This window comes from Rhamphochromis longiceps, linkage group LG11, assembly GCF_057381845.1.
Source record: "Rhamphochromis longiceps isolate RC_006_pf linkage group LG11, R_longiceps_female_GT1.1, whole genome shotgun sequence".
Lineage (NCBI taxonomy): Eukaryota > Metazoa > Chordata > Actinopteri > Cichliformes > Cichlidae > Rhamphochromis > Rhamphochromis longiceps.
This window is the reverse complement of record NC_140567.1, coordinates 10,144,220-10,167,568: the sequence shown is the minus strand read 5'-3', so window position 1 is coordinate 10,167,568 and position 23,349 is coordinate 10,144,220. Positions and strand designations below refer to the sequence as shown.

The 23,349-nt window shown below is 39.6% G+C and overlaps 1 protein-coding gene across 5 annotated transcripts in view; it reads right to left on the bottom strand.

Moving 5' to 3' along the window:
* The window catches only part of col14a1a (collagen, type XIV, alpha 1a), a 165,764-nt gene that overhangs the window by 103,413 nt on the left and 39,002 nt on the right, over positions 1–23,349 (bottom strand). For all 5 annotated transcript variants that reach the window (XM_085422276.1, XM_085422275.1, XM_085422274.1 and 2 more), the window contains 15 exons: positions 15,440–15,595; positions 15,149–15,268; positions 14,619–14,783; positions 13,427–13,591; positions 12,883–13,043; positions 11,880–12,009; positions 10,521–10,660; positions 10,262–10,391; positions 8,980–9,119; positions 8,477–8,603; positions 7,590–7,729; positions 4,708–4,840; positions 4,281–4,319; positions 3,100–3,239; positions 515–647 (listed from right to left, as the gene is read on the bottom strand). In XM_085422276.1, the coding sequence (XP_085278402.1) occupies positions 515–647; positions 3,100–3,239; positions 4,281–4,319; positions 4,708–4,840; positions 7,590–7,729; positions 8,477–8,603; positions 8,980–9,119; positions 10,262–10,391; positions 10,521–10,660; positions 11,880–12,009; positions 12,883–13,043; positions 13,427–13,591; positions 14,619–14,783; positions 15,149–15,268; positions 15,440–15,595 (2,019 nt within the window). The remainder of the gene's footprint in view (positions 1–514; positions 648–3,099; positions 3,240–4,280; positions 4,320–4,707; positions 4,841–7,589; positions 7,730–8,476; positions 8,604–8,979; positions 9,120–10,261; positions 10,392–10,520; positions 10,661–11,879; positions 12,010–12,882; positions 13,044–13,426; positions 13,592–14,618; positions 14,784–15,148; positions 15,269–15,439; positions 15,596–23,349) is intronic.

The following is a 23,349-nucleotide window of genomic DNA, read 5'->3' as shown; positions in this document are numbered from 1 at the left end:
CTTCAAGCTAAGTAGATTTTTATTTGCATTACAATGACTTATAGTGCTCTCATCTAAAAAGAAGACATGTTTTGTCTGACATTTCAATTCTCTGTGCGATGAGGAGACAGCCACTGCTGGCTCACAAGAGGTAATCTAGAGAATAGTTGAGAAAATCAATTAGACCTGAGCAAAATAATTTAATCGTCTCATTAATGAAAGGCGCTGCAGCAATTATGAGTGGCCTTCATTAAGACAATTAGGAATGCATCAGTATTTGTCGTGGCTTTGATTTATAATCTCCTTCAAGAACGTAAATGAACATGAAATTAATGCAATGCAAATGAAAGCCCTGCTCACAGCGATGAAATTCATTGTCATTAACTTCCAGTATTCTCCTAAACCGGGAGCTGCATCTTTGTGTTGTGAAAAGGGAGAAACGCAGCATTATGGTCAATACAGTAAGCCAGGGATGTGTGTGTGTGTGTGTGTGTGTGTGTGTGCGCTTTGCATTTTGTGTGTTTGTTAGCCTTACATGTGGAACCCATGGCAGATGCACCAAGGCCATCTTGTCCATCGCTGTACACCGGAGTGACTGTCACTTTGTAGCTGGTGTCTGATTGTAAAGGCTCGAGCACTGCTCTCCTCTCACCTCCAGAAACTGACATCTACGATTGCAAACACACACGTGAATGCACACATTCTGGGAACATTTGAATGGGCCACAGGCACACACACACACACACACACACACACACACATATATATATATATATATATATATATATATATATATATATATATATATATATATATATATATATATATATATATATATATATAGCACACTGGGTATAGAAACAGCATCTTTGCTCTGCTGGGTTAAAGGGACATTTGGAGGAAGTTTAAGAAGTCTTTTCAATTCAGCTCAGTCAATAAAGTCAGTTGATGGCAAAAGTGGGGCAGGGAATAGCTGAGAAAAACCCCATTACTGCCCCGTCTTCATTTATAACTGTTGAAATATTTCCCTGGATGTTTGCTTGCATCCTAAAAGTACCACTTGGTTTAAATTAGCTCCTTTTTTATCCAACAGCCCGCACCTCCACCCCCTGTACTCTGAGTATTTCTTCTGCGGCAACAAGTTAATCATGATGAGACTGATAATTTACAGTATACTTAAAACTTGATAGAGATACACTAAGAATGAGATTCACTGGCTGGCAAAACAATCTCGATAAGTTACACCAAGTGGATTTTATTAAAGGTGCTTTCAGCTACACTGTAGCACACATATTGTTCATCCGCAGCTGTCCTGAAACTGTAGGAGGTCAAAGTTTTCATTACGCAGGGCACTCATGCTCTCAGTCATGTTGGCTTGAGCACTAAAAGTTGAGCATTACGAATTGCTCCTTTAAAAGTGCTTAGAATGATGAAAATTACAGTCATTTGCAGCTCCATAACAACCGTGACTACTGAGATTATGCAACGCAGTTTAAAAGCACACTTTGACTGCTCTGGCATCTAACTGAGGATATCTGTAACTAAACTGTAAGTCATTTGAGCTTGAAAAACTACGTGGCACTGACACAACCAAGTTATTTCAATCTTTCAATAATGAAACTTATGTGCAAGTTCAGTAAGGAAGATTATTCAGTATTCACTCTTCTGCCTGCATTCCTGGGTGTTTGGGCTGCTAGTCTAGTCTTCATATTACTTCATTGTCGGGTCTCCACTGCTTCATCTCTGCCACCACCAGGATTTAGGCCCTGGGTAGGTCCTGTCCTACTTTGTATCACTTTTGGACTATGCTCTGCTAATGTAGCTTCCTCGGAGTCTAATTGCTGAAAATTTTATTACTATGAATTAAGTTCAGTTCTTTCAAATTTTCTCTCCTCATTGAAAACTGTCAGGACTAAAAACTCCTGTTAACTGATATTATAAATAGCAATAGGTGTGAACTGCATCATCCATGTACAGTTGTGAATGTCTTGTATTACCTGGTCTTCATCTTTTCTGGACCCTATTGGATTACAGTTATTCTTTACAATTTACTGTTTGTGTTTATCTCATTTTTGCACGTCCTGCCTTCTTGGTCTTCAACTTCTACACCAAGACGTGACATGAGTGTTGAAACAAGGCTATTCAGACCCAAAGGATGGGGAGGAGCTGTCCACTGTGACTTGGGTGCTGAAACACTGTGTCCAAGTGGAGGTGCAGACACACGCGTGCATTTTCAGGTACATAAACAAACAAACAGAGTTTTCTCTCTTTCTCCTTTCATCTGTCTTTCATACACGTCCGCAACAAAACATGCCGAAACTTTGGAAAAGACGTGTGACCTGGAACGGCCCTTGGCCATCAGCCGGCAGACAGGTTTAAGCTTCCTCGCATTTTGTGCAGCTTTTGTTTCTCTTCCCACCTCCCTTTGTTTCTTTTGCTCTTTTCTCTGCTGCCCTCCATCCCCACTCGCAGTGAGGTAAATGGCTGCTGAAAAGATAATGGAATGTCTGCCGGCCTGGCCTGGACTCTCCATCTTCTACGGCTCTGACACCACATTGGGAAATTAAAAGAGGGGAGGGGGAGTGAAGGGAGGCTGGAGGATAGAGAAGAGAAACAGAGAGATAGAGGGACAGAAGAAGAATAAGGGAAAGGCTGACTACTCGTGTGTGTGTGTGTGTGTGTGTGTGTGTGTGTGTGTGTGTGTGTGTGTGTGTGTGTGTGTGTGTGTGTGTGTGTGTGTGCATCAGCGATCAGGGTCAGTACATGGCACTGAGCTCAAGGGCTCTTAGAAGAGATAGAGGGATCAAGAACGAGGGGCTAAGTGGCCCGGGACTAAAAGTGTAATCAGTTTTCTGACTGTAGCAGACGACCCAACGCTGACCGCTGTAGGGCCATCCAGTTGGATGGAGGTGGGAAACAACAATAATCTTCCTCCAAAAACAACTTCAGTGTTGTCTATTCCACATAATCAGCATTCACAATTCACCAGGGAGGCAGTTTGTGATGGAGGGCAGCTTTAGAAGCTGCAAACATGTAACCCGGATCTAAAACACCTCTTGAGAGGGAAAAAAAATAATTAAAATCTGGGAACTAACATAAACCCTTAAACCTCCAACTCACAGAGTCCTTGTGATCTCCGCTGAGGCTTGTGTAGGCGACCCTGTAGCTCTCCACGTTGGGGTCTTCCAGCTCCCACGAAGCCTCTAAGCTCTGGGTGGTCTCGTCACTCAGCTGAAGGTTTCTCACAGCCTGACGTGCCGCTGAGACACCACATCACAGATTCGCTGTTACTGTACCAAATTACTCTAGATATTATTTCTCAAAAAATTAGGCTTGGCTCAAACTTTATTTTCTTCACACTGTAAAAATATCAGGGGGAAAAAGCCAGCGTGAAAGTTTCAGTTTCAGCTCGACACACTGTGATTTGGGGTGCTAAAGAAAAGTATTCTCACAAGCACTCACAAAATGCTTTTGTTTAGCTTATATGATGCATCCTTAAAGCACTAACTATGATTTTTTTTCTTCTTTCTTAAACAAAGGCAACCTGCTGGTGTTTAGTCGGCTGCTTTGAACTGTGCTTTTTAGAGGGCCACTTGGATTTTTAAACAAAGCAGATGTGCTGTGTGAAACTTTCTAGGACAGTGGGCAAAAACTTAAGTAAAGGAGACATGTTGCTTTTGTAAGCTTTTGAAGCCACAAGACTCAATTAGCTGTAGTCTGCTTCTAAAACAACAAAAACCCATTCCAGATGGCCTTTGGTCACCTTTGAGAAGCCAGAATCTGAACTCCAGTCTCTGGATGAAGCCAACTTGGTAAACACACTTATATAAATTCAAACTTCTAGGAGAGACTCTTATCAGCATTTCAACTTTCTCTTTAAAATGAACAGTTTCAACATTTCTTTTTCTAATTACTCGGTAATTTTGCTTTTGCTTCTTGAAAATAAATAAGCAACAATGGCCAAAAATCTGCTACAAGGACTAAGAGAACTACGTTTTCACTTTGGCAACATAGGCCTGCACTGGCAGCTAGTGGAGCCTTTCGCATTAAAATGGAAATTGCCTTCCTTGACAGATGCCTTGGCTTGAGCCATGATTAAAATTTGGCCAGTCTCTTTGCAGGGATAGTTTTTCAGAAAAAGTACCAAGTGAAATTAGCCTTCTGTCCACTGGACACATGCTAGCAAAAAAATTAAAGCAACTGCTTTTAAGTTTCATGGCACAGTTGTACCTAAGACTAGCTGACCTGGTTTTTGCTGACATTTTGAAGCTTTACAGAAAGCCAGCTCAGACGCTTCTTACCTGTGGTTTTGGTAGAAGTTGTTGTTGTCTGTGTGGGCACTGGGGAAATACAAAGAGGACAAATCAGATAATTGGATTCAAACTCTGCTCAACAACTCTTTGTGTCGATAAGTAAGCCAATTAGACAGGAATACGTAACAAATCACTGATGGTAAAATAGATTTTCTTCTCCTGAGATAAGCTGAGACAAACAAATCAATGCAAATGTGTTCATGCAGTGCTTTGCTTTGACTCAGAAATGCTCATTTTCTTATCCTAAATGCACATGTGATTGCACTGATCTGTTATAATAAGCAGACAGCAGTGCTCTATCAGGAGGAATTACATCTCAAGGAAAGCCGTGAGCCTTACTATTGTCAAGTTTAATATTGATTAGATAAAGCAAAAACTCACAGCTCTGTGAGTTAAACAACCTCGTCACACTTACATGTGGTTTGAGTGACAAAGACTGTGTCGCTCTCAGACTTGTCTTTGAATATGGCCGTCAGCATAACTTCATACTCAGTGGAGGGACTGAGGCCGGTCAGTGTGTATCTGTTATCACTTCCACTCAAGACCACCTACAGGAAAGAAACAAACCTCATATTAGATCTGATTTCCAACAGCGCGGTCTCTCCAAACTTTAGAGACGTGATGGCTGATAGTTTCCAAAAATGTCAGATTTGTTGTTCTATAACTTTGTTCAGACAAAACAAAAAATATAGACAGTACTTTCAGCAGTATTGTTACTGAAGCAATTACAGTTAAGTGATAAACTCACTTAAAAACTTTAAGTGATTTGTGTTTTTATTTGCTGCTATATTTGCCAGAACAAGTTGAATCTGAAGAATTTTGTAAGTTCAAATATTGCAAAACAGCAAGAATGTTATCAAACAGTCTGATGATGTTATTAATACTCTAATGAAAAACTCCAGGCTGTCAAATTCCAAGGTCGTGACTGAGTTTTAGGAGAGAAAGCCGCTGAAAACCTAAAATAATAAGTCATCTCATAATTTCTGCAGGTAGAGGGAGAAACAGCAGGAAATGGTAGTGCAGGTGGTAATGAAGCAGGTATGCATGGAGATTACATGTAGTATTTTCATTGTTATGTTGAACAAAACAAAAATAACATGAGCATAAGTCTTACTGGATTACATGTTTCCTATGATATAACTATCACAGGTGTGTGTGGTTTCCTACGAACACAAAATGCTTCCAGTTGGACTTGCTGCATCTGCACTAGTCCAAAGAACCACTACAAATTGTTTTATACAGGAAAAAATCAGACCCCAAGGTACACACAAAGAGGTCAACAAGAGTACAGCACACTTCTACCGAGAGAAACCCTGAAATTAGTATTTGCTCCAGATGGCTCAATAACCAGATTATGCGGAGGTATTTGTTTCTTTGCAAAACCCTCCGAGGTACAGTTGCATGCAGATTTTACCAACGGGGGCAATTTGTGCTTTCCCTGAAGCAAGTGTATTGTTTATGAGTCATTGTCTCCCTTTCCTTTTTACATCTTCTTCCATTTAATGTAAAATTTTCTGTTTTATTTTATTGTTTCCTGAGACTCATGCAGATACGTTTTTGAAAAAAGAAAAGACAACTTAAAAAGAAAGATATCAAATTATCATAAAGTTTTTGTATGGATAACATTTCACTCTGTGCTGTATGCATTATGTCTAATCCCCTCTCAGATGTAACAATACCGAGAAAATCGATGAAGGATGTAAATGTGTGTGTGTGTGTGCCAGCACACGGAGTATGTGGGTGAGAAACAGAGAAAAGCTGCATGTATCCCTTTCTCTAGTCTGGCGGTATTACCAGCCCACCTCTCCAGCTCCCCAGAGTGTTATTTTCAGCTTCGATGACTCTCAGCAAAACACACAAACACACACACAGACACACACTCTAAGGGCTCTATCGCTGCCTTGCAGCTGTCTCTAAACCCCAGATCATAGTAATAAAACACCCTAGCCATTAATTTCTAGATTTATTCAGCCTTTATTTATACTCAACCAAGCCAGAGGTTTTACCAGCTACCGGTAGTGTAGTTAAGCTTCTGTGTAAGTCTATAGGAGACAGACTGCTCTTTATCCATGCGCATGGAGTGGAGCTACTGCTTCCTCTTAAAAAGAGATAATGACTGGACTCCAGGCTAAATGAAATCCATGCAGATTATTTTCTTCAGATGCTTAATAATATGTTTTGTTTGCATAATAACACTGCAAGCTTAACCTTGTGATTCTATGCTGTTGGAGGCTTGACTCTTACTGATCTAAAACACATGCAGTACTGTGCAAAAGTCTGAAGCCAGCCTTTATTTCTTTATATTTTGCTACCAAGAAGCCAAACTTTCTTATACATTTTTAAAGATTCCCAAAGAGCTATTAGTACAAAACCTGGGATAAAATATCTTGGGATGGCGTGCAGTCCCAAGATATTTAGGAAACTGAAAAAGTGGCAAAAGAAGAAGTGGTAGGCTGATGAAGAGTATTTGAAAGTCCTGCATTTAACAAATAGGAGAAAATTCATCTGACACAGGACCTGAGAGATGCCTCTGCCACTTCAGCTGACCTGAAGGGCCAGAACTGGGATAAAGAACTGGGATGAAAATGAGAAGCAACAGGTCTGAAATCTTTTGTTCATATTGTCATCAACATGTCAAGGTCAGGAGAGACGTACGTGTATCTGCAACTACAAACAAGTGGAGACTGTGTAATGCTTTGGGAGCTGAATTTTAGCCAGTGATGCAATTATGAGCGCAGAAAAGTACAGTCAGACTTTGATTCACCAGCCAAAGCCATCTGGAAACACTGATTGGCAAACACTTCATTTTTCCACATGACAATGATCCCAAACGCAGACCCAGAGCAGTAAAAATATACTTGATAGCTCTTCATAATAATATCATACTTTTAAGCATTAGTAAGGTATTAGTAAAGTTTTAGCAAGTGTTTAATTCATATTTTATTTATCATCATTCCTCCTTAGTATACTGCTGTGCATGGTGTAGCATGCACTGCTAGTAACTAATAATAATCATAGTAATAATAATATATCTGTATTTACAAATGGCAATGCGGCATAAATAATGAATTAAACGCTTACTAATACCTTAATAATTATTAGTGTGACATTATTGTAAAATGCTACTGTATACTTATACAGAAAAGCCGACAGTGGAGTCTTATCTGTCATGGATTGGTCTCCCCAGAGCCTGGACGTCAACATTACTAAAGTATTTTCCTAACAAAATATAGAAAAAGGAGGATGGCTCAAGACTTTTGCACAGTGCTGTACCTTCTGTATTTTAGTGGAACTAACCTCTTTTGTGTTGCCACCATCGAATGGTGTCCAGGAGAGTCTGTAGAGAATAATGTCACTGGCTGAGTGATCCCAGCTGACCTTAAAGCTGTCCGTGCGGACCTCACTGGAGTGTAGATTCAGAGGACCAGGAACTGGAGCTGAAAGACAGAAAAGCTGAGACTCTTTTTCCCCTCCTTTTTTCTCATGTGTTAATATTCACATAAATTCAATAATATTTTCAATTCTGCCCTGATTACACTGTAAGTTTATGAAACTTTTTTGCTGGGCCAATTTATAACATAACTGTCAGTTCAGCAAAATGTTCTCGGAAAAGCACCGTCGCACCGTTTTGGTGTGAACCTACCGCTTCCCACTCAAACAGCTGAAACGTGCCATTGCATTTTCGTTAGTTCATAAAGCCCCCTTTCTGAAAACTGGTCCATTAAACAAACTTTGCCAGGAGATAAATAAAAAATGCAAACAGTCCTTTTAAAGTGGATAGTTTAATAGTTGCTTGCCAGACGCATTTCTTTGAGCTGACTCAGCGCTGGAGCCCAACTGCTTGTTGCAAAGGGATATTCCAACAAATCAATATCTGTTAGCGTGACGGAATAGTCAGGGACAGTGAAATGACCTTTTAATGTGACTGGGCTATTATGCTGAGGTGTAAATGTGATGGGCAGGTTGCCAAAATAGCAAAAGGACCACTGAGGGTAATAAAATTCACCACTGTTTGGCACTATAAGAGAAATGGTTTGCCTTTTAATGATATTGATAGAACTATTTTCTGGAGATTGAGGCTAAATTGTCCTCAACAGAGATGTTGGGAAACAAGAATACAGAAAACAAAAATTTGTTCTCCACTGGTGACGGCGACTCGCAAAAGTCAAAAGCCAGTTTCTTACTGGTGGTGAACGCATCGGTGAGCGGTTCTGATTCGCCCTCGTTGTACAGGGCAAAAATTGCCACTGAGTACTCCGTCAAAGACGTCAGCTCACCGAGGTCATAAGAACTCACTGAACCAACCTCCACCTGCAGGAAACACAGAGAAACATCATGTAGCCACAGACAAACCCACTGCTATGCCTCTTAAACAGAGAACAAGATAAACACTACTAACTTGAAAGACAGCAAGTCTACTAAGACTCAATGTAGGGATATTTTTCAAGTCTTCATCTATGATATTCATAACACAGAACATTTCCAGAAGACTAAGCTTTATCAGTATCGTAAACTGCAGTATCTGTAAATTTTCCATTCATATGATTATTGTTAGGCTTTTAGCCCTTTATTATTCGACTGTTCATCCCTTTCTCATTTCTTTTTTTCTAATTTCTTATTTAATCTTGGCACTCAGAAACAAAATTCCGAAAACATGAAAGAAAAAAAAAAAACGGTCACACGTCACCTCGTCTGTGACTAGTCCGTCTGTCTTGTCCCACATGATGCGGTAACCATTAACTCCACCAGGTGCGGGGTCCCAGCTGATGTGGGCCGAGTTGTGGGTAATGTCAGAAAACTGGAGGTTGCTGGGAGGACTCAGTGGTACTGGAGGGGGAGAGACAGAAAGCTCAGGCTGATCAGGCGTTAAACCCTGGCTGTGAAAAAAAAGGAAGCCCATGCCAAAGACTGAGTCTAACTTTGGAGCAAAAATGAGCATGTGTTCAGCCTTGTATAAAAGTAGTTTTGGTATTTTTTGGACATATTAACTGCTTGTGGTGTGATTTCTTTTTACCTCACCCATTTAAATTAATATTAAGTATAAAGCTGTTGGTGATGGGTGGGTGCTGCTAGCTGCTTGTTAGGCTTCATGTGAACTAATCAGGTTCCACCTTTAAGCAACCGGCATGAGTAACGGGCAGAACAATTACATTCTCTTCCACTAGAGGGCAATACAACTACCATCTAGTAGTAGTTGTACTGCCACTAGCAGTTGGGTTGCCAACTGCCAGTGAAAACAGAAGAAGGCAAAGACGAAATTACGTAATAGTCATGCCGTGAGTGAGACGACACAGCCAGATAGTAGTCGATAAATATTTGAAAAGCAAAAGTAGTCAATCTGACCCGGGTCATGGAGAAGGCCCTAGCATGAGTAGTGGTCAGAAGAAAGAAAAAATGGTATACTGGTGACAAACCGAGCCAATTCCACTATTCCTGGTGCACGAGGAAAAATTACAAATATGCTTTTTGTGCTGTGTGATTTTTCTAATGTGAAATATGTGCCGTGGCTCCAAATGGTTGGAAAACAATGAAGTAGTCTGCGTACACGGAGTGGACATGGTATGGACGTCTGTTCACAATGATTAAGTGACTAAATTAGACATCAGTCAAAGACACTTGGATTTAATTTCTTTATTACAATAAATAGGCAAATTTTTCTTATTTTGTAAGAGACAATCAGAGCAGACTATTATCATATGTGGAAAGAAGGTCAGCTGTCTACAGTTATTGCCGCATAACAACTATGAGCTTTGACCTTGGAGAAAACATCACTGTTTCAGCCATTTTTACCAGCTTCATGAGAACCAGTCTGAGTTTTTGAGATTAAGGACACTTTTTATGAAGAACACATATGATCCAGTTTTCTCTTTTACAATGTTTGAATGTCTGACTATTGGGTTATTTGAATTTTTATTAATTTTAATAAAAAAGGCTAAGAATTAAAAACTGTTTGGGTGTGCATTACTCACATGTGGTTTCCTGGTTTGTAACAGGTTCACTGGCCTCCTCGCCGAACATGGCATAAACAGTGACGGTGTATTCGGTGTGAGGGATCAACCCATCCAGCTCCAGCTCCGTCACTGCATCTGACACCCTTATCTAGGGACAAAAAGAAACTTCAGGATTTAAAACAAAACTTTGGCTGTCATGTTAGCAAATTCCAGGTTTACAACTTTGAACTAAATAAACAATTCATCCTCCCCTTATTTTATTATTTTTTGTTACTACCTCTTTCTCATCCAAGTCATCTGTCAGAGGTGCATAAAGCAGCATGTAGCCAGAGACTCCATCCGCACTGTTCCATTTTATTTTCATGGTGTTGTGACTCACATCAAACAGCTGGAGGCCGGTGACTGTGGGAAGAGCCACTACATGCATACACACACAGCATACACACACATCGCGACACAGCAAACAACTAAATAACATGGCAAATTTCAATAAAGGAGGAATCACATGAATGTATTTTTGTAATAACTATAAACATCAGGGTATACTGCTTAAGGTGGATTTGACCTTTAAGCATAAAATTCTTTATTGCTGTATTAGTTACTGCTGTGCAAAGTATTGAGCCAACCATATATTTTTAATATATATTAATATATTTATCCAAGCTTTCCAGCTTTCTTCTTTAAGACATCTTCAAGTTCTCTCCAGGCTTCTCGAAGGACATTCAAAGCTCTTCTTTCCATCTGTCAGAGGTATTTAAATGCTGTTGTATGTCCCTCTGACAGATTATTATTATCTGACGAGATGTTCAAATACTGCTTCAACAATGTTGACGTCTGGGCTCTGGGAAGGCCAATCCATGACAGATAGTACTCCACTGTGGAGTATATATAAGAATACAGTAGCATTTTACAATAATGTCACACTATTAAGCTTTATTAATATTATTAGTAAGATATTAGCAAGTACTTAATTCATCATTCATATTGGAATGATGATATGATATATAAATGATGAATTAAGAACTTGCTAAAGCTTTACTAATACCTTAATAATGTGATATTATTATGAAGTCCTTACAAGCATATTTTTTTACTGCTTTGGCAGTGTGTTTGGGATCATTGTCATGTGGGAAAATGAAGCCTTTGCCAATCAGTCTGTCCAGATTGTATTTCATGGTGAACAAAAATCTAACTGTGGATTTCTGCATTAATAATTGTATCAGTTTTGACAAGATCTCCAACATCGCTGAAATGCAGTGAAAAAGCAACCGAAATGCATCTCTAAGGTCCTGTGCTGGACATTTTCCTTTTTCGTACTCACATGAACTTCAGATACTGTTAATCTGCTTTACTTTCTTTCTATAGTTTTAGATAGAAAGATAGAAAAACTTTGAAAGACCTATAGAGAGCCTGGAGAGTTATTCTTCAAGACTGAACCCTTTTTAAAAAATGATAGGAAAACTCCTTGGAAGCAGAATATAAAGAAATAGCTCAAGACTTTTGCACAGCACTGTAAGTGCATTTTCAATATGTCTGGCTTCTGCAGCTGTAACTTTTTAAGCCATTGTTATTAAATTGTGTTCTGAGTGTGGAACCTTATAAGCACACTTATGTGTGTTTGCAAGAATAAACTTACGCGTTGTTTCTGATCCTCTCAGAGCTGCACTCGCCTTGTTTGCATACACAGCAAACACCGCCAGTTGGTACTCAGTGAGGGAGCTAAGATGCTGTAACACCACTGAAGACTCACTCCCGACCACTACAGCCTGCAGGGGTGCAGGAGGGTCAGTCAGGGAAGTAAGAGAATATGAAAGATGGAAAAGAAGGTGTGAAGAGTAGGAGGGGATAGAATGGCATGAAAAATGGTAATTGAGGCAATAAATAGGGAGACATAAAAATGAAAAACAGAAGTGAGGAAAGCGAGATAAAACCAGGAAAGAAAGGAGAGATTGGAAGAGAATGGGAAAGGAAGAAGGAAACAATCGATTTATTGAATGGGATAAAGCACAAACGCTTAAAACTTGAAGAATATTTTTCTTTTTCATTGTGAACTAAAAGGATGACAGTTGTGATAAAGATTAGGCCCACGGTGAGCCAGCTGGAAAGGTCTCTTTACATGAGGCTCCAGAACATCTGGTCTCTGTAAACCCAGCTAAGTGAGAGATTTAATGGCTTCTGTGGTCAAATGTTCTGGAAAAATCAAGCAGGTGCCTGGTTCCAGCAACAGTATCATTTCTAGTGAGCCGTCATAACCTGCAAAGATATTCTGGGGAGAAGTGAATAGAGAGATGAAAGTGAGAGGTATGGATGGGCGATAGCACTGACGCCTCGAGGAAAAACTGATCTCAAACTATAAACCTGCCCGATCCTTGATAACTCCCCCTGGTGTCATAAATATTATGGAAAAGTACATTTTGCCCACCTCACACTCCTACTGACTGTAGGATTTTTTAGCTGCTGCTTATCCTTCAGCACATCTGTATCCAAAGCTGAACAGAGTGAGAGAGTCATGTCCATGGAATAAAATGGATATTTCTTGATTTTATGTTGTGATAAATATATCACGACATAAAATATGTTGACTTCCTCAGCTCTGGCTGGTTTGATGTGTGGTTTTCAGCAAATAATACACTATTTACCTCCTGTGGATCTCCTGGGTCTCTTCCCTGAGTGGGATAATAAACAACTCTGTATTTCTCTACATTTCCGGGGGCATGGCTCCATGAAACCCGAAAGCTTTGGGCCGTGATGTCTGATGTCACTAGGTTAAGTGGCATTCCCGTTGTCTCTGGTATATGTTCTGAAAGACAAAAAGGACAGGCCAACAGGCTGCCTCAGATTGGATATAACTTTGAAGTGCAAATCCCATTAAGTCAGATCAAATGAACATTTGATCTGACTTAATAGTGTCCTGTTAAACAGTTCCTATAGGCCATCGAACTTTTTTTTTTTTTTTACATACACAAGGTTTGATTCATAGTAAACAAATTTACTTTGTAACTAGACTTTAACTCTGACTTTTTATCATTTGGTCATTTATTGATACACAACTAGTCAAAGTGAGGATACTATTTGTTTAACAACTCTTTTCCTTTATGCTTTACTCCTCATGACACAGAGTTCCTACTAGTATTCTTGTTTGCATGTTAGTAAGGTTTCTTCAGTTTTCCAATTTGCTCTTACTCTGCTTGATGTCTTTGTCCTGCTGCTCCACCTGTTTGCACACTGTTTTTGTTAGCCCCCCTACAATAGAGCTCATGATGTTAAAGTCAGCCACATTGTAGACGTGATTGCTCTCCGGTTGTGAGGCGATGGAGCGCAGCTCATTCTCGTCAGCATTCTTTACACCTGGAAAAATACATGAGTACTCACATGAGTACAGTATCCACATGAATACACAAAAAAGAATGGCAAGTCCTGTCAAAAGCATGACAAACCAACTGATGCCAATTCAACGCTAAATCTGTAAAAAGGTTGCCCAATAATTAGAAGCCTTGATGGGAAATGTGCAAAAATATGAAAAAGTGAGTCTTGCATCTGGACAAATAATGAGGCTTAAGTATGCCTCAATGTTGCATTGGATTATAAAATTAGAAAAAAACAAGGAAACATTTAACTGGGAGATTTGTCAGGGGAAACACTAGAGTCTCTCTTGTCCTTTCTCTATAGCGATGATAAAATGAACCAAAAATTTCAGATTCAGCAACTTTTAGTTCAAATCTTGAGTAATTTGTCATAACTGTGCCTTTTCTCCCTGTTTCCCTTCCTTAGTAATGACTTCTTGACAGCCACCATTTCAAAGTGACCATTAATGATGAGGTTACAGTGAACACTAGATGGATCTGTTGAAGGGCTGTCTTTTTTTTGTTTTGTTTTGTTTTGTTTTGTTGTTTAGCCCTGCCACTTCTTTTTAAAATGCGCAAGTACAAGAACAGGATTGCAACTGAATGAAAAAGCACCCAATGTCCAAAGAAAAAAACTTTAATGGACCAGAAAGCCTGGAGACCTACTGCTCATAAACACAAAAAGAAAAACAAACCTGGCTACTTGGAATCACAATATAACGATATATGGGGTGAATCAATACTTTTACTGCTCTAAGTACCAATTATTTTGTTGTGTTTTTGAGTAGCGGCAGCATGCATTTTAATATAACAAATGCACCTTAGTAACCAAGCTAGCTAGCTAACCAGCCTTAGCTAACAACACCTTTCTGCCACATATTTTCATGTAAATCATGTCCAGAATGAAAAATAAAAACAAAAAAGTTGACACTAGCTAGAATGTTAAGCTCCAGCCTTAAAAACAGTAGTCCAAAAACTAAGGTCTGCCACTGTGGAGATAAGTTAAAAATATGATCTGTAGTTTATCTCACCGATAGCAAACAGTTCAACACCAGCATTTCTCAGTTCCTCTGCTGGTGGTATAACATCATCTTGGGACTTTCCATCGGTGATCAGGATCCCAATCTTGGGTATTCCAGGCCTTGCACCAGATTCAGGCTTGAAACAGTTCTCAAAGATAAAAGTCAGTGCAAGACCTGTGAAAAAAAAGAGTAGAGAGTAAAAAGGATAGTAAGTGAAGAAGGATTAATCAGGTAGCTGTAAGGTGGCATACTTGATGACACAGTAATATAAATTTTATACATATATATATATATATATATATATATATATATATATATATATGTGTGTGTGTGTGTGTGTGTGTGTGTGTGTGCGTGTGCGTGTGTGTATTCAAAAATATTCAGCAAAGATAAGTAAAAATAGCAATAGAATAACAGTAGTGTGTGAAAGTAGCGATCATAACAGGACTTTTAAAAAGACAATTGGGAAGAGAATGGCAAGGAAGAACTTTTTAATCTACTATTGTAAAACAAAAGTCAAAATCACAGAGGGTCAGTACCTGTGAGGGTGTTTCCTCCTTTGTAGGGCAGGTTCCTGACAGCATCAACGACTGCATCTTTAGTTGAGAAAGCATTTAAATGCCACTCAATCCTGGGATCGCCACTGTACTGTGCGAGACCTGATAAATGAACAACATGACACAATTACACACAGCTTGTCATTTCCTAGTAATATTCACTCAAACTTGAACTAATTCGATAGACGAAAACAACTTAATTCATGGCTAAAACAGCCATATTGGTCCCATGGTGAACCCATCTGTTCAAGAAGGAAAGAAGCCAGGACCCACCTATCCTTGTTTTATCAATGCCAACATCAAAGGCATTGACCAGGTTTTCCAAGAACATACGGACCAGCCTGAAGTTTAGTCGGCCAATACTCCAGGAGCCGTCCACCAGGATCACAATATCCGCAATAGCCTCAGTGTGACACACAAACTGGTCAACTGAAAAAAAGGAGGAAGGGAGAAAGACTAGTAATTAAAGAAAACGATAATACCACTAAATCCACATTATTTTTATTTTCAATGTGCAATGTGTGTCCAATGTTTTTTATGTTGCATTCTGACCCTACCATCTGCATGTCACTTGAGGCTCATCAGACCAGGGAACATTTTTCAGTCTTCTATTGTCCAGATTTGGTTAACTTGTGTTAATCTTGGCCTCAGTTTCTTGTTCTTAGCTGACAGAACTGGTACGCAGAGTGGCCTTCAGACTCTGCGTACCAGCCCATTTTCTTCAAGGTTCAACATGTTGTGCAGTTAGAGATGCTCTTCTGCATCTCTAAATGCACATCATGTTTGTTGTAATGAGAGGTTATTTGCTGTTGGCTTCCTATCAGCTCAAAGGAGTCTGGCCATTCTCATCTGACTTCTGACATCAGCAAGGCATTTTTGTTGAGAGAACTCCCACTCAGTGGATATTTTCTCTTATTCAGACCATTCTCTGTAAAACCTAGAGGGGGTTTTGTGGGAAAATCCCAGCAGATCAGCAGTTTCTGAAATACGCAGACCAACATGTCTGGCACCAGCAACCACGCAATGTTCAAAAGTCATTTATATCACCTTCATCCCCATTCTGATGCTCAATTTGAACATCAGACGATCATCTATACCATCTCAAACATACAGTTAAACAGCTGTACCTAACAAAGTAGCAAATGAATGTAAATTGCTCCCTCGCACATCCATCAGTGTGGTAGGAAAAGCACTTAAGCGCAAATGAAGACTGGGGCATGCAGAGTAAAAGCGCTTCCAGTGGTTTAAAAGACTGAAACAGCAGCATTATAAAAGTAGCAGCCCATTTCCATCACTTCAGACTTACATAAACTTACTGGAGACCTACCACAAGTGTTTCTTTCCAAACAAATCCTTACAATACAGGGACTTCATAAGAGTGGCATTTTTTTAACAGTATGACTGCAATATAAGCACAGCACAGAAATCAGTTCATTCATTGTAATTTATAACAGCTCATCCACCTTTCTTTGGTATCCTGAAAAGAAATATATCTACTTAAATTTGTAACATAAACCACTTTCCTGTCTACAGGAAAGTAATCGCTATTAATCTACGACATGCTCATAATGTCGGACCTTTGTGTCTCATTGAAGAAAAATCCATAAAGCAAAGAGCTGACAGTAGGAAATGTGGATTTATTTGTGTTTTGACTAAAAATTCAGCTCCTGCCAACTTTAACAAAGCCATTTGGAACTAAGCACAACAGGGTCTTTGGTTTAACATGTTAATTAGCACAGGCGTGTGCTAAATTGCTTGAAAATAAAGAACAAATATAAAACATGCTGGGATGTATTTATTCAAACAGTGGCAGTGATGCATAAATGCTATAAACACAGCAAAACATGCTTCGTAACATTTACACTTACCTCACCATCTGTGCTTTCCGTGTTATCGATTCAAGCCAACACTTTCTCAAGATAAAAATTAATAAATAAGCTACATCGTCTAACGATACACAGGTATTTATTTCAAGAAGCAATTTTTCAGACGGAGCCTTCTGTCTGCTGTCTGTGTGCGTCTGACTGTTTGAACCATCCATCTGCTACAGGCGGCCGACAAACGAGAGAAGGGAAAACAACAAGGTCGGGAGATAGCTGATGACAATCTGTGGCTTGCAAATGCAGAACATTGAAAAAGGTGCCCGTGAAATGCACAAAGGTTATTGTTTTGACAAGGGAAAAAGAGTGTGATTTTATATCAGAGTTGAATAATACCCCTTGTTTTAAGGAGAGGAAAAAAAGAAGGCTTTGTTCGGGACTTTCGGCAAAATGGCAAAAGGTTGTAAGGCCAAAGATCATATCGATATCTTTGTGGAGGTTACTCTATTACAAAACAAACAAACGTGGCCTTTAAAGAGACTCTAGCGTTAAAGGTTTTATAGGAACAACCATAAATAAGCACCAAAACAGGACATATAGATCAAATCAATCGAGCAGCTACTCTTTGACATAAAATTATAGATATTCATTTTTTATTATCTATAGTAACTAAATAGAATGGCAAGGAAAAGGTTAATGGTTAAGAAAGAAAGAAACCAAGGGTGGGGGTGTGGGGGGGGGGGGGGGGTTGTTAAATGTGAAAAGCCAGCAGGAGGTGGTAAACAGAGGATTAGAGGGTCAGTAATTACAGCTAAGTACAGCTCGCTGGTCATTCCTGCGTCTATTGTCAGGGTGGTGAGAACGTTAATTAGGACCCATCGGACCCAGCAATCAAGGGTGCTGCGTCCTTCACATTACTCCTGCTGACATCTGTCAGCACTCTGTTGAGTTGACCATAATGTTTATTTAATTGTTAGGGCAGGTTATTTTGTCACCATTTAGGTTACTTAATATCATACATTTATTTAAATTTTCACATAACCAATTTTTTATTTCGATTTTATTTGAACCACAGTCGGCCTACACTGAACTATGAGCTAGATGCCAAAGCTGCCTTTCACTTCCTAGCGCAAGCAACAGTAATCGAATACTGACAGACACTAAGGGAAATTATGCATCTCACTTATTCACTGGTTAGGACTGCTACTAATTTCACATTAACCATGTAGGGCGGCACGGTGGCACGGTGGTGTTAGCACTCACAGCAAGAAGGTCCTGAGTTCAATTCCACCATCAGGCCCAGGCTCTCACCGTGTTCGTGTGGGTTCTCTCCGGGTCCTCCGGCTTCCCCCCACATTTCAAAGACATGCAGTTAGTGTATATACACAACACTATTTATTACATATGACTTTTTTTTTTTTAAACCAGCTTGTATATGCATGTTTGCACTGAGTAGGAGATGCTCTGTATCTCATTGTACAACTGTATAGTGACAATAAATGCATTCTATTCTATTCTATTTAGGTAACTGGTGACTCTAAATTGCGCATAGGTGCTCAAATGGCTTTTAATAGTTTTTTTTGGCAGAAATAGCCCTGTAGATAAATTTGATCCCATGTGTAGTCTTTCCCCACAAGCTGCAAAACTGTGACATCACAAAAACGTGATAGTCTCTGTGGCAACATTGATTACGATGGTGGAGGAATATCACCAACACAGCATTATCAGATTGAGAGGCTCATGGACATGATAACGTAGTTCTCCTAGCAAAAAAAAGCACTCCTAGTATGTTTCTACTGTAGCTGTATTATAATCTCAATATGCTCTCTGATAGTCACCAGTAGGCTAGTCAGAGGTTCTCCTTCTTATAAGCCCCATCTGTCTTTTTTCTCCTCTTTTGCCCTACCTCTTTCTTCCCTTTTTTCTTCTCATCTAACGCCTCTGCTGTGGGTCAAAGTGTGTACGGGGGGAACAGAGTGAAAGCAAAGAAGAGAACCAAAGTTGGAATGAAGGTAAAAAGCCAAAGTGCTGTATCTGAGGGCAGCGAAAGGTCACAGATGTATTGACACTTTCTGTGGAGCCAAGTCTTTCTTTTGTCCAAGTTTATGTTTACTCACTTCACTGCCTCTCTCCACTTCACTGCTAAGCTCATTCCACCTGCCTGACTAATGGGCGACACTCCTGCCATGACATACAAAGTGTTATGACAGAGTATAATTTTCATATAGGTAAGCATTTCTGTCTACAGAAGTACTGCATTGTTACTGTGTTTTATAAAAGACAATTGAGTTTAGATTTTTATATTTCATGTGTACAGTACTGTGTAAGAACTATACAGCCTCTGTTGCCTTAGCTATTGTATTTCCATGTGTTTGGTCATTTTTCTGTAATTCACTCTGCCTATTTCCCATTTTCTCAACTAGAAATTAGTCCTGGATCGAGACTTTTATACAGCACTGTAAAGTAAAAGTAATTTTCTCATAGGCCAAAAATAATGCAATTCTATCATGGGAACAAGCCACCCGATGTTCAAGGCTCAAATTTACATTTTAACATTTTAAGGTTAAAAGGCTTAGTGGTGGTACAATAGAGCTCAGAAAAAAGAATAGTGTGATGGTGAACCAAAATACATATGGAACCCTGAAACTAAAGCAGCTGTTATGTTCAGTCATCATGTTTTATTAGACGCTTACTGCTGATTTCAATTCTTTATGTAGTTTTTCTACATAAATACTGTACGTGGTGGTGATGATTTTACATTTTTATAGGTTAGACTGAAAAAAACCCCACAAGACCATTTTTCCCCGTGTCACACCACTACTTTACAGTCTAAACCTTGTTTGCTTGGAAGCACATGGTTAGTAAAGGTGCTGAATGAAACTATTTACATACAGACACACACGTGGACATAATCCCAAGCATAACTGGCATGCATGAGCGTGATTAGACTGCCCACCTGTGTCTATGGGAAAGACGAGACCATGTTTTACAATTCAAAGCCCACAGAGTCTGCAGAGCTGTGGGGAAAAGTATGTGGCTCCCAGACAATTGGATTAACTTGTGTGGGAGTAGAGTAATGGGTATTAGAAATGTGCACTGTAACAATGGAAGCCACTGTTGGCTATAAAGTCAGGGAGCAGCATCAGAGACTAAACAGGACTGAGGGTTGTGAGACAAGCAGTTAGTGGGAACACTTGTTACACTACATAGCCACTCAAAAATGCTCATGGAGGCTTAAAAACACAGTCACTGTTGGATACATGCTTTCTTCAAAGAGAGATAAACTAAAGCAAAGCAGCTTTAGTTTACACTCAAACGTATGCATGCAGAGAGTAATAAATGTGCAGCAGAGTAACAGATAAATTGAGAGACTCCTATCAACACATCTAAACACACACGCATGTAGTTTAGAAAACTTTTCCACCCTCGTCGTCTCTGTTCTCTTTGTCTGTCTCTGTTCTCATTAACAGTCATTCTTCCCAGCCGGCCTTGATTTATTGCTGACCTCTATTTAGCCAGGGATCAGACAGAGTGTGCTGTCATTTCAATCTCTCTCTAGTTAAGTTTTATTTCCCCCGTCACTGTGATTGTGTTTCAGTGTCTGGAATTAACATTGAGGACAGTGACAGGCATGCAGATGGATGGAGAGTAGCAGCAGAGAGAGTCCCCACATCAGTGAGAACCCTTCCTTTATTATCCTAGACTGATTCCTTAGTGAACAAACTCTTACAAGTGCACTTCACCTCTAAGATGAGGCTAATTCACTGCACAAATAATTTGACACTTACTCCCAAACAGCTTAACTCAAGTTGATTTTTAATTTTTTTTGCTATAATACTCAAAGTATTAGCTTCACTGAAACAATGTTATCCGTGGGGTGAATTACTTATTTTATGTAAGGTGTTTTCTCAATATATAGTTTCAGGATGAATAGTAATAAGATCAATTTCTCCACCCAGCAGATTACCATAAAGAACCAAAATGTTTCATATAGGCAATTTCCTCTAAGTTGTAGCATAAAAGGCCACTTAATCTCAACATTGTCTGGTCCTTTCCGCCCCCTCTGATCATGTGTAGGTGTGTTTGTTGAGTGCTCTACCAAACGGGAGAGAAAGTGTGGATCGCATTTAAAGAGACAACCACAGTGAAGCACCAGTTAGGTGAACTGGCCTTGCTAGCCAGTTTTATATATCATAATTTAGCACAGACCTCTTTAGCATATGTGCTACAAAGAGACATAGACAAATTTATTAAAGTGACTGAATGCTTACTTTCTAGAAAATAATAACTGGCTAAATTTAGAGGAAGTGTCCAACTAGCCATTGATACGTGTGGTGTTGTATTTCCATTAAATTACAGTAAGAACAGTAACAGGCAAATTCCAAGATACATTACAATGTTGAAAGTATTCACTCACCCTTTCAAATCTTTGAATTCAGGAGTTCCAATCATTGTCACAGGTGCGTAAAATAAAGTACCTCGGCATGAAGACTACTACAAAAAAAATGGGTCACCCTCAGGAGCTCAGTTAAAACCAGCGTGGGGCCATGATAGGATGCCACCTGTTCAGATGCAACATGTCCAATTGTGAAATTTCTTCACTACTAAATATTTCCACAGTCAGCTGTTAGTGGTATTATAACAAATGGGAAGTGATTGGGAATGAGAGCAACACGGCCACAAAGGGGTAGGTCACGCAAAATCACAGAGGTCAGCAGATACTGAGGCGCATAGTGCACAGAGGTCGCCAGTTTTCTCTGGAGTCAGTCACTATACACCTCCAAACATCATGTGGCCCCAAGTACAGTGAGGAGAGAGCTTCATAGCATGGGTTTCCATGGCCGAGCAGCTGCATCCAAAACTAACTTCACCAAGTGCAATGCAAAGCGTCAGATGCAGAGGTGTAAAGTTCGCCACCACTGCTCTGGAGCCGTGTTCTCTGGAGTGATGAGTCATGCTTCTGTGTCTGGAAATCTGACAGACAAGTCTGAGTTTGGCGGCTACCAGGACAACAGTATTTGTCTGACTGCGCTGTGCCAAGTGTAAAGTTTGGAGGAAGGGGAATTGTGGTGTGGGGTTGTTTTTCAGGATTTGGACTCAGCCCCTTAGATAAGCAACTCTTAATGTTTCAACTAGTGCTGTCAGCGTTAATCTCGTTAAAATGACGTTAAAAGGATAAACCGAATTAACGCGGCAAATCTCAGTTTGGGAGTTAACGTGGGAGGGCTGCACGGCGTCAACGTGTTAGCACTATGTAGCCCCACGCACGGAGCGATCCGCATTAACTCGTTAACGGAGATTTGCTGCGTTAATGCGGTTATGGCGTTAACGTCATTTTAACGAGATTAACGCTGACAGCACTAGTTTCAACATACCAAGACATTTTAGAGCATTTCAGCTCCTACCTTTGTGGGAACAATTTCGGGATGCACAAAGCAAGGTCCATAAAGGTAAGGATGAGCAAGTCTGGTGTGGAAGAACTAGACTGGCCTACACAGAGTCCTCCTGACCTCAACCTGACAGAACAGCTTTGAGATGAATTAGAGCTAGGCTCATCCAACATCAGTGTCTGACCTCTAAAACACTGTAAACCCAGATTTTGATTCAACTTAAAAATAATGAGTTCTTATCACTTAAATATGTCTAATTTGTGAACATTACTTGTTACTTTTGATTAAACTGAGCTTTTTCATGTCCTTTTTTATTGTAATTGTGTTTTTAAGTCCAATCAATAATAGCTTCTACTGAAACAAGTGCATATTACTTAAACATCTGTAATTTCTTTACATTAATTATAAATTCTAAGTAAGTTCTACTTTTTATTAGCCTATTTTATTGTAATTATGTGTTTGAGTTCAAACAACTTAATATAATCAAAAATCTAGTTCATACCAGTTTTGACAGAGTGGCTTTGAGGAGCTCTGGACCTTGTGAAACAGAGCAGACATGGAACCGAACACACATGAACAATTAGCTGCACTGAAGCGAGCAAGTTGTCCAGCCCACGTTTTGTGCCTTCGGTGAATGACCAGAGTTTAGTCACAAAACAAAAACAAGCACAAAACCTACACTGGTTGCTTCTCCACTGATAGGTGAAGTAACAAACCTAATTACTGATAAGTTAGTGTATTTTATCGATAAGTTATAAGGTAGTTAACCAGCTAACATCGCCCAACACTTCCTTAGCTAATGTTAGCTATAAATTCACTGAGAATGTTAGCTAGCTAATTTATAGCCACAAGTTCTTTGTTTTTAAATTGATTTCACCAAAGGGGCTCTGTTGTACTCATCAAAATTATATTACAGAGAAATATTGCAGTCTGGGTTGATGCATAAAAAGATAACACTATGGTTAACTCATCT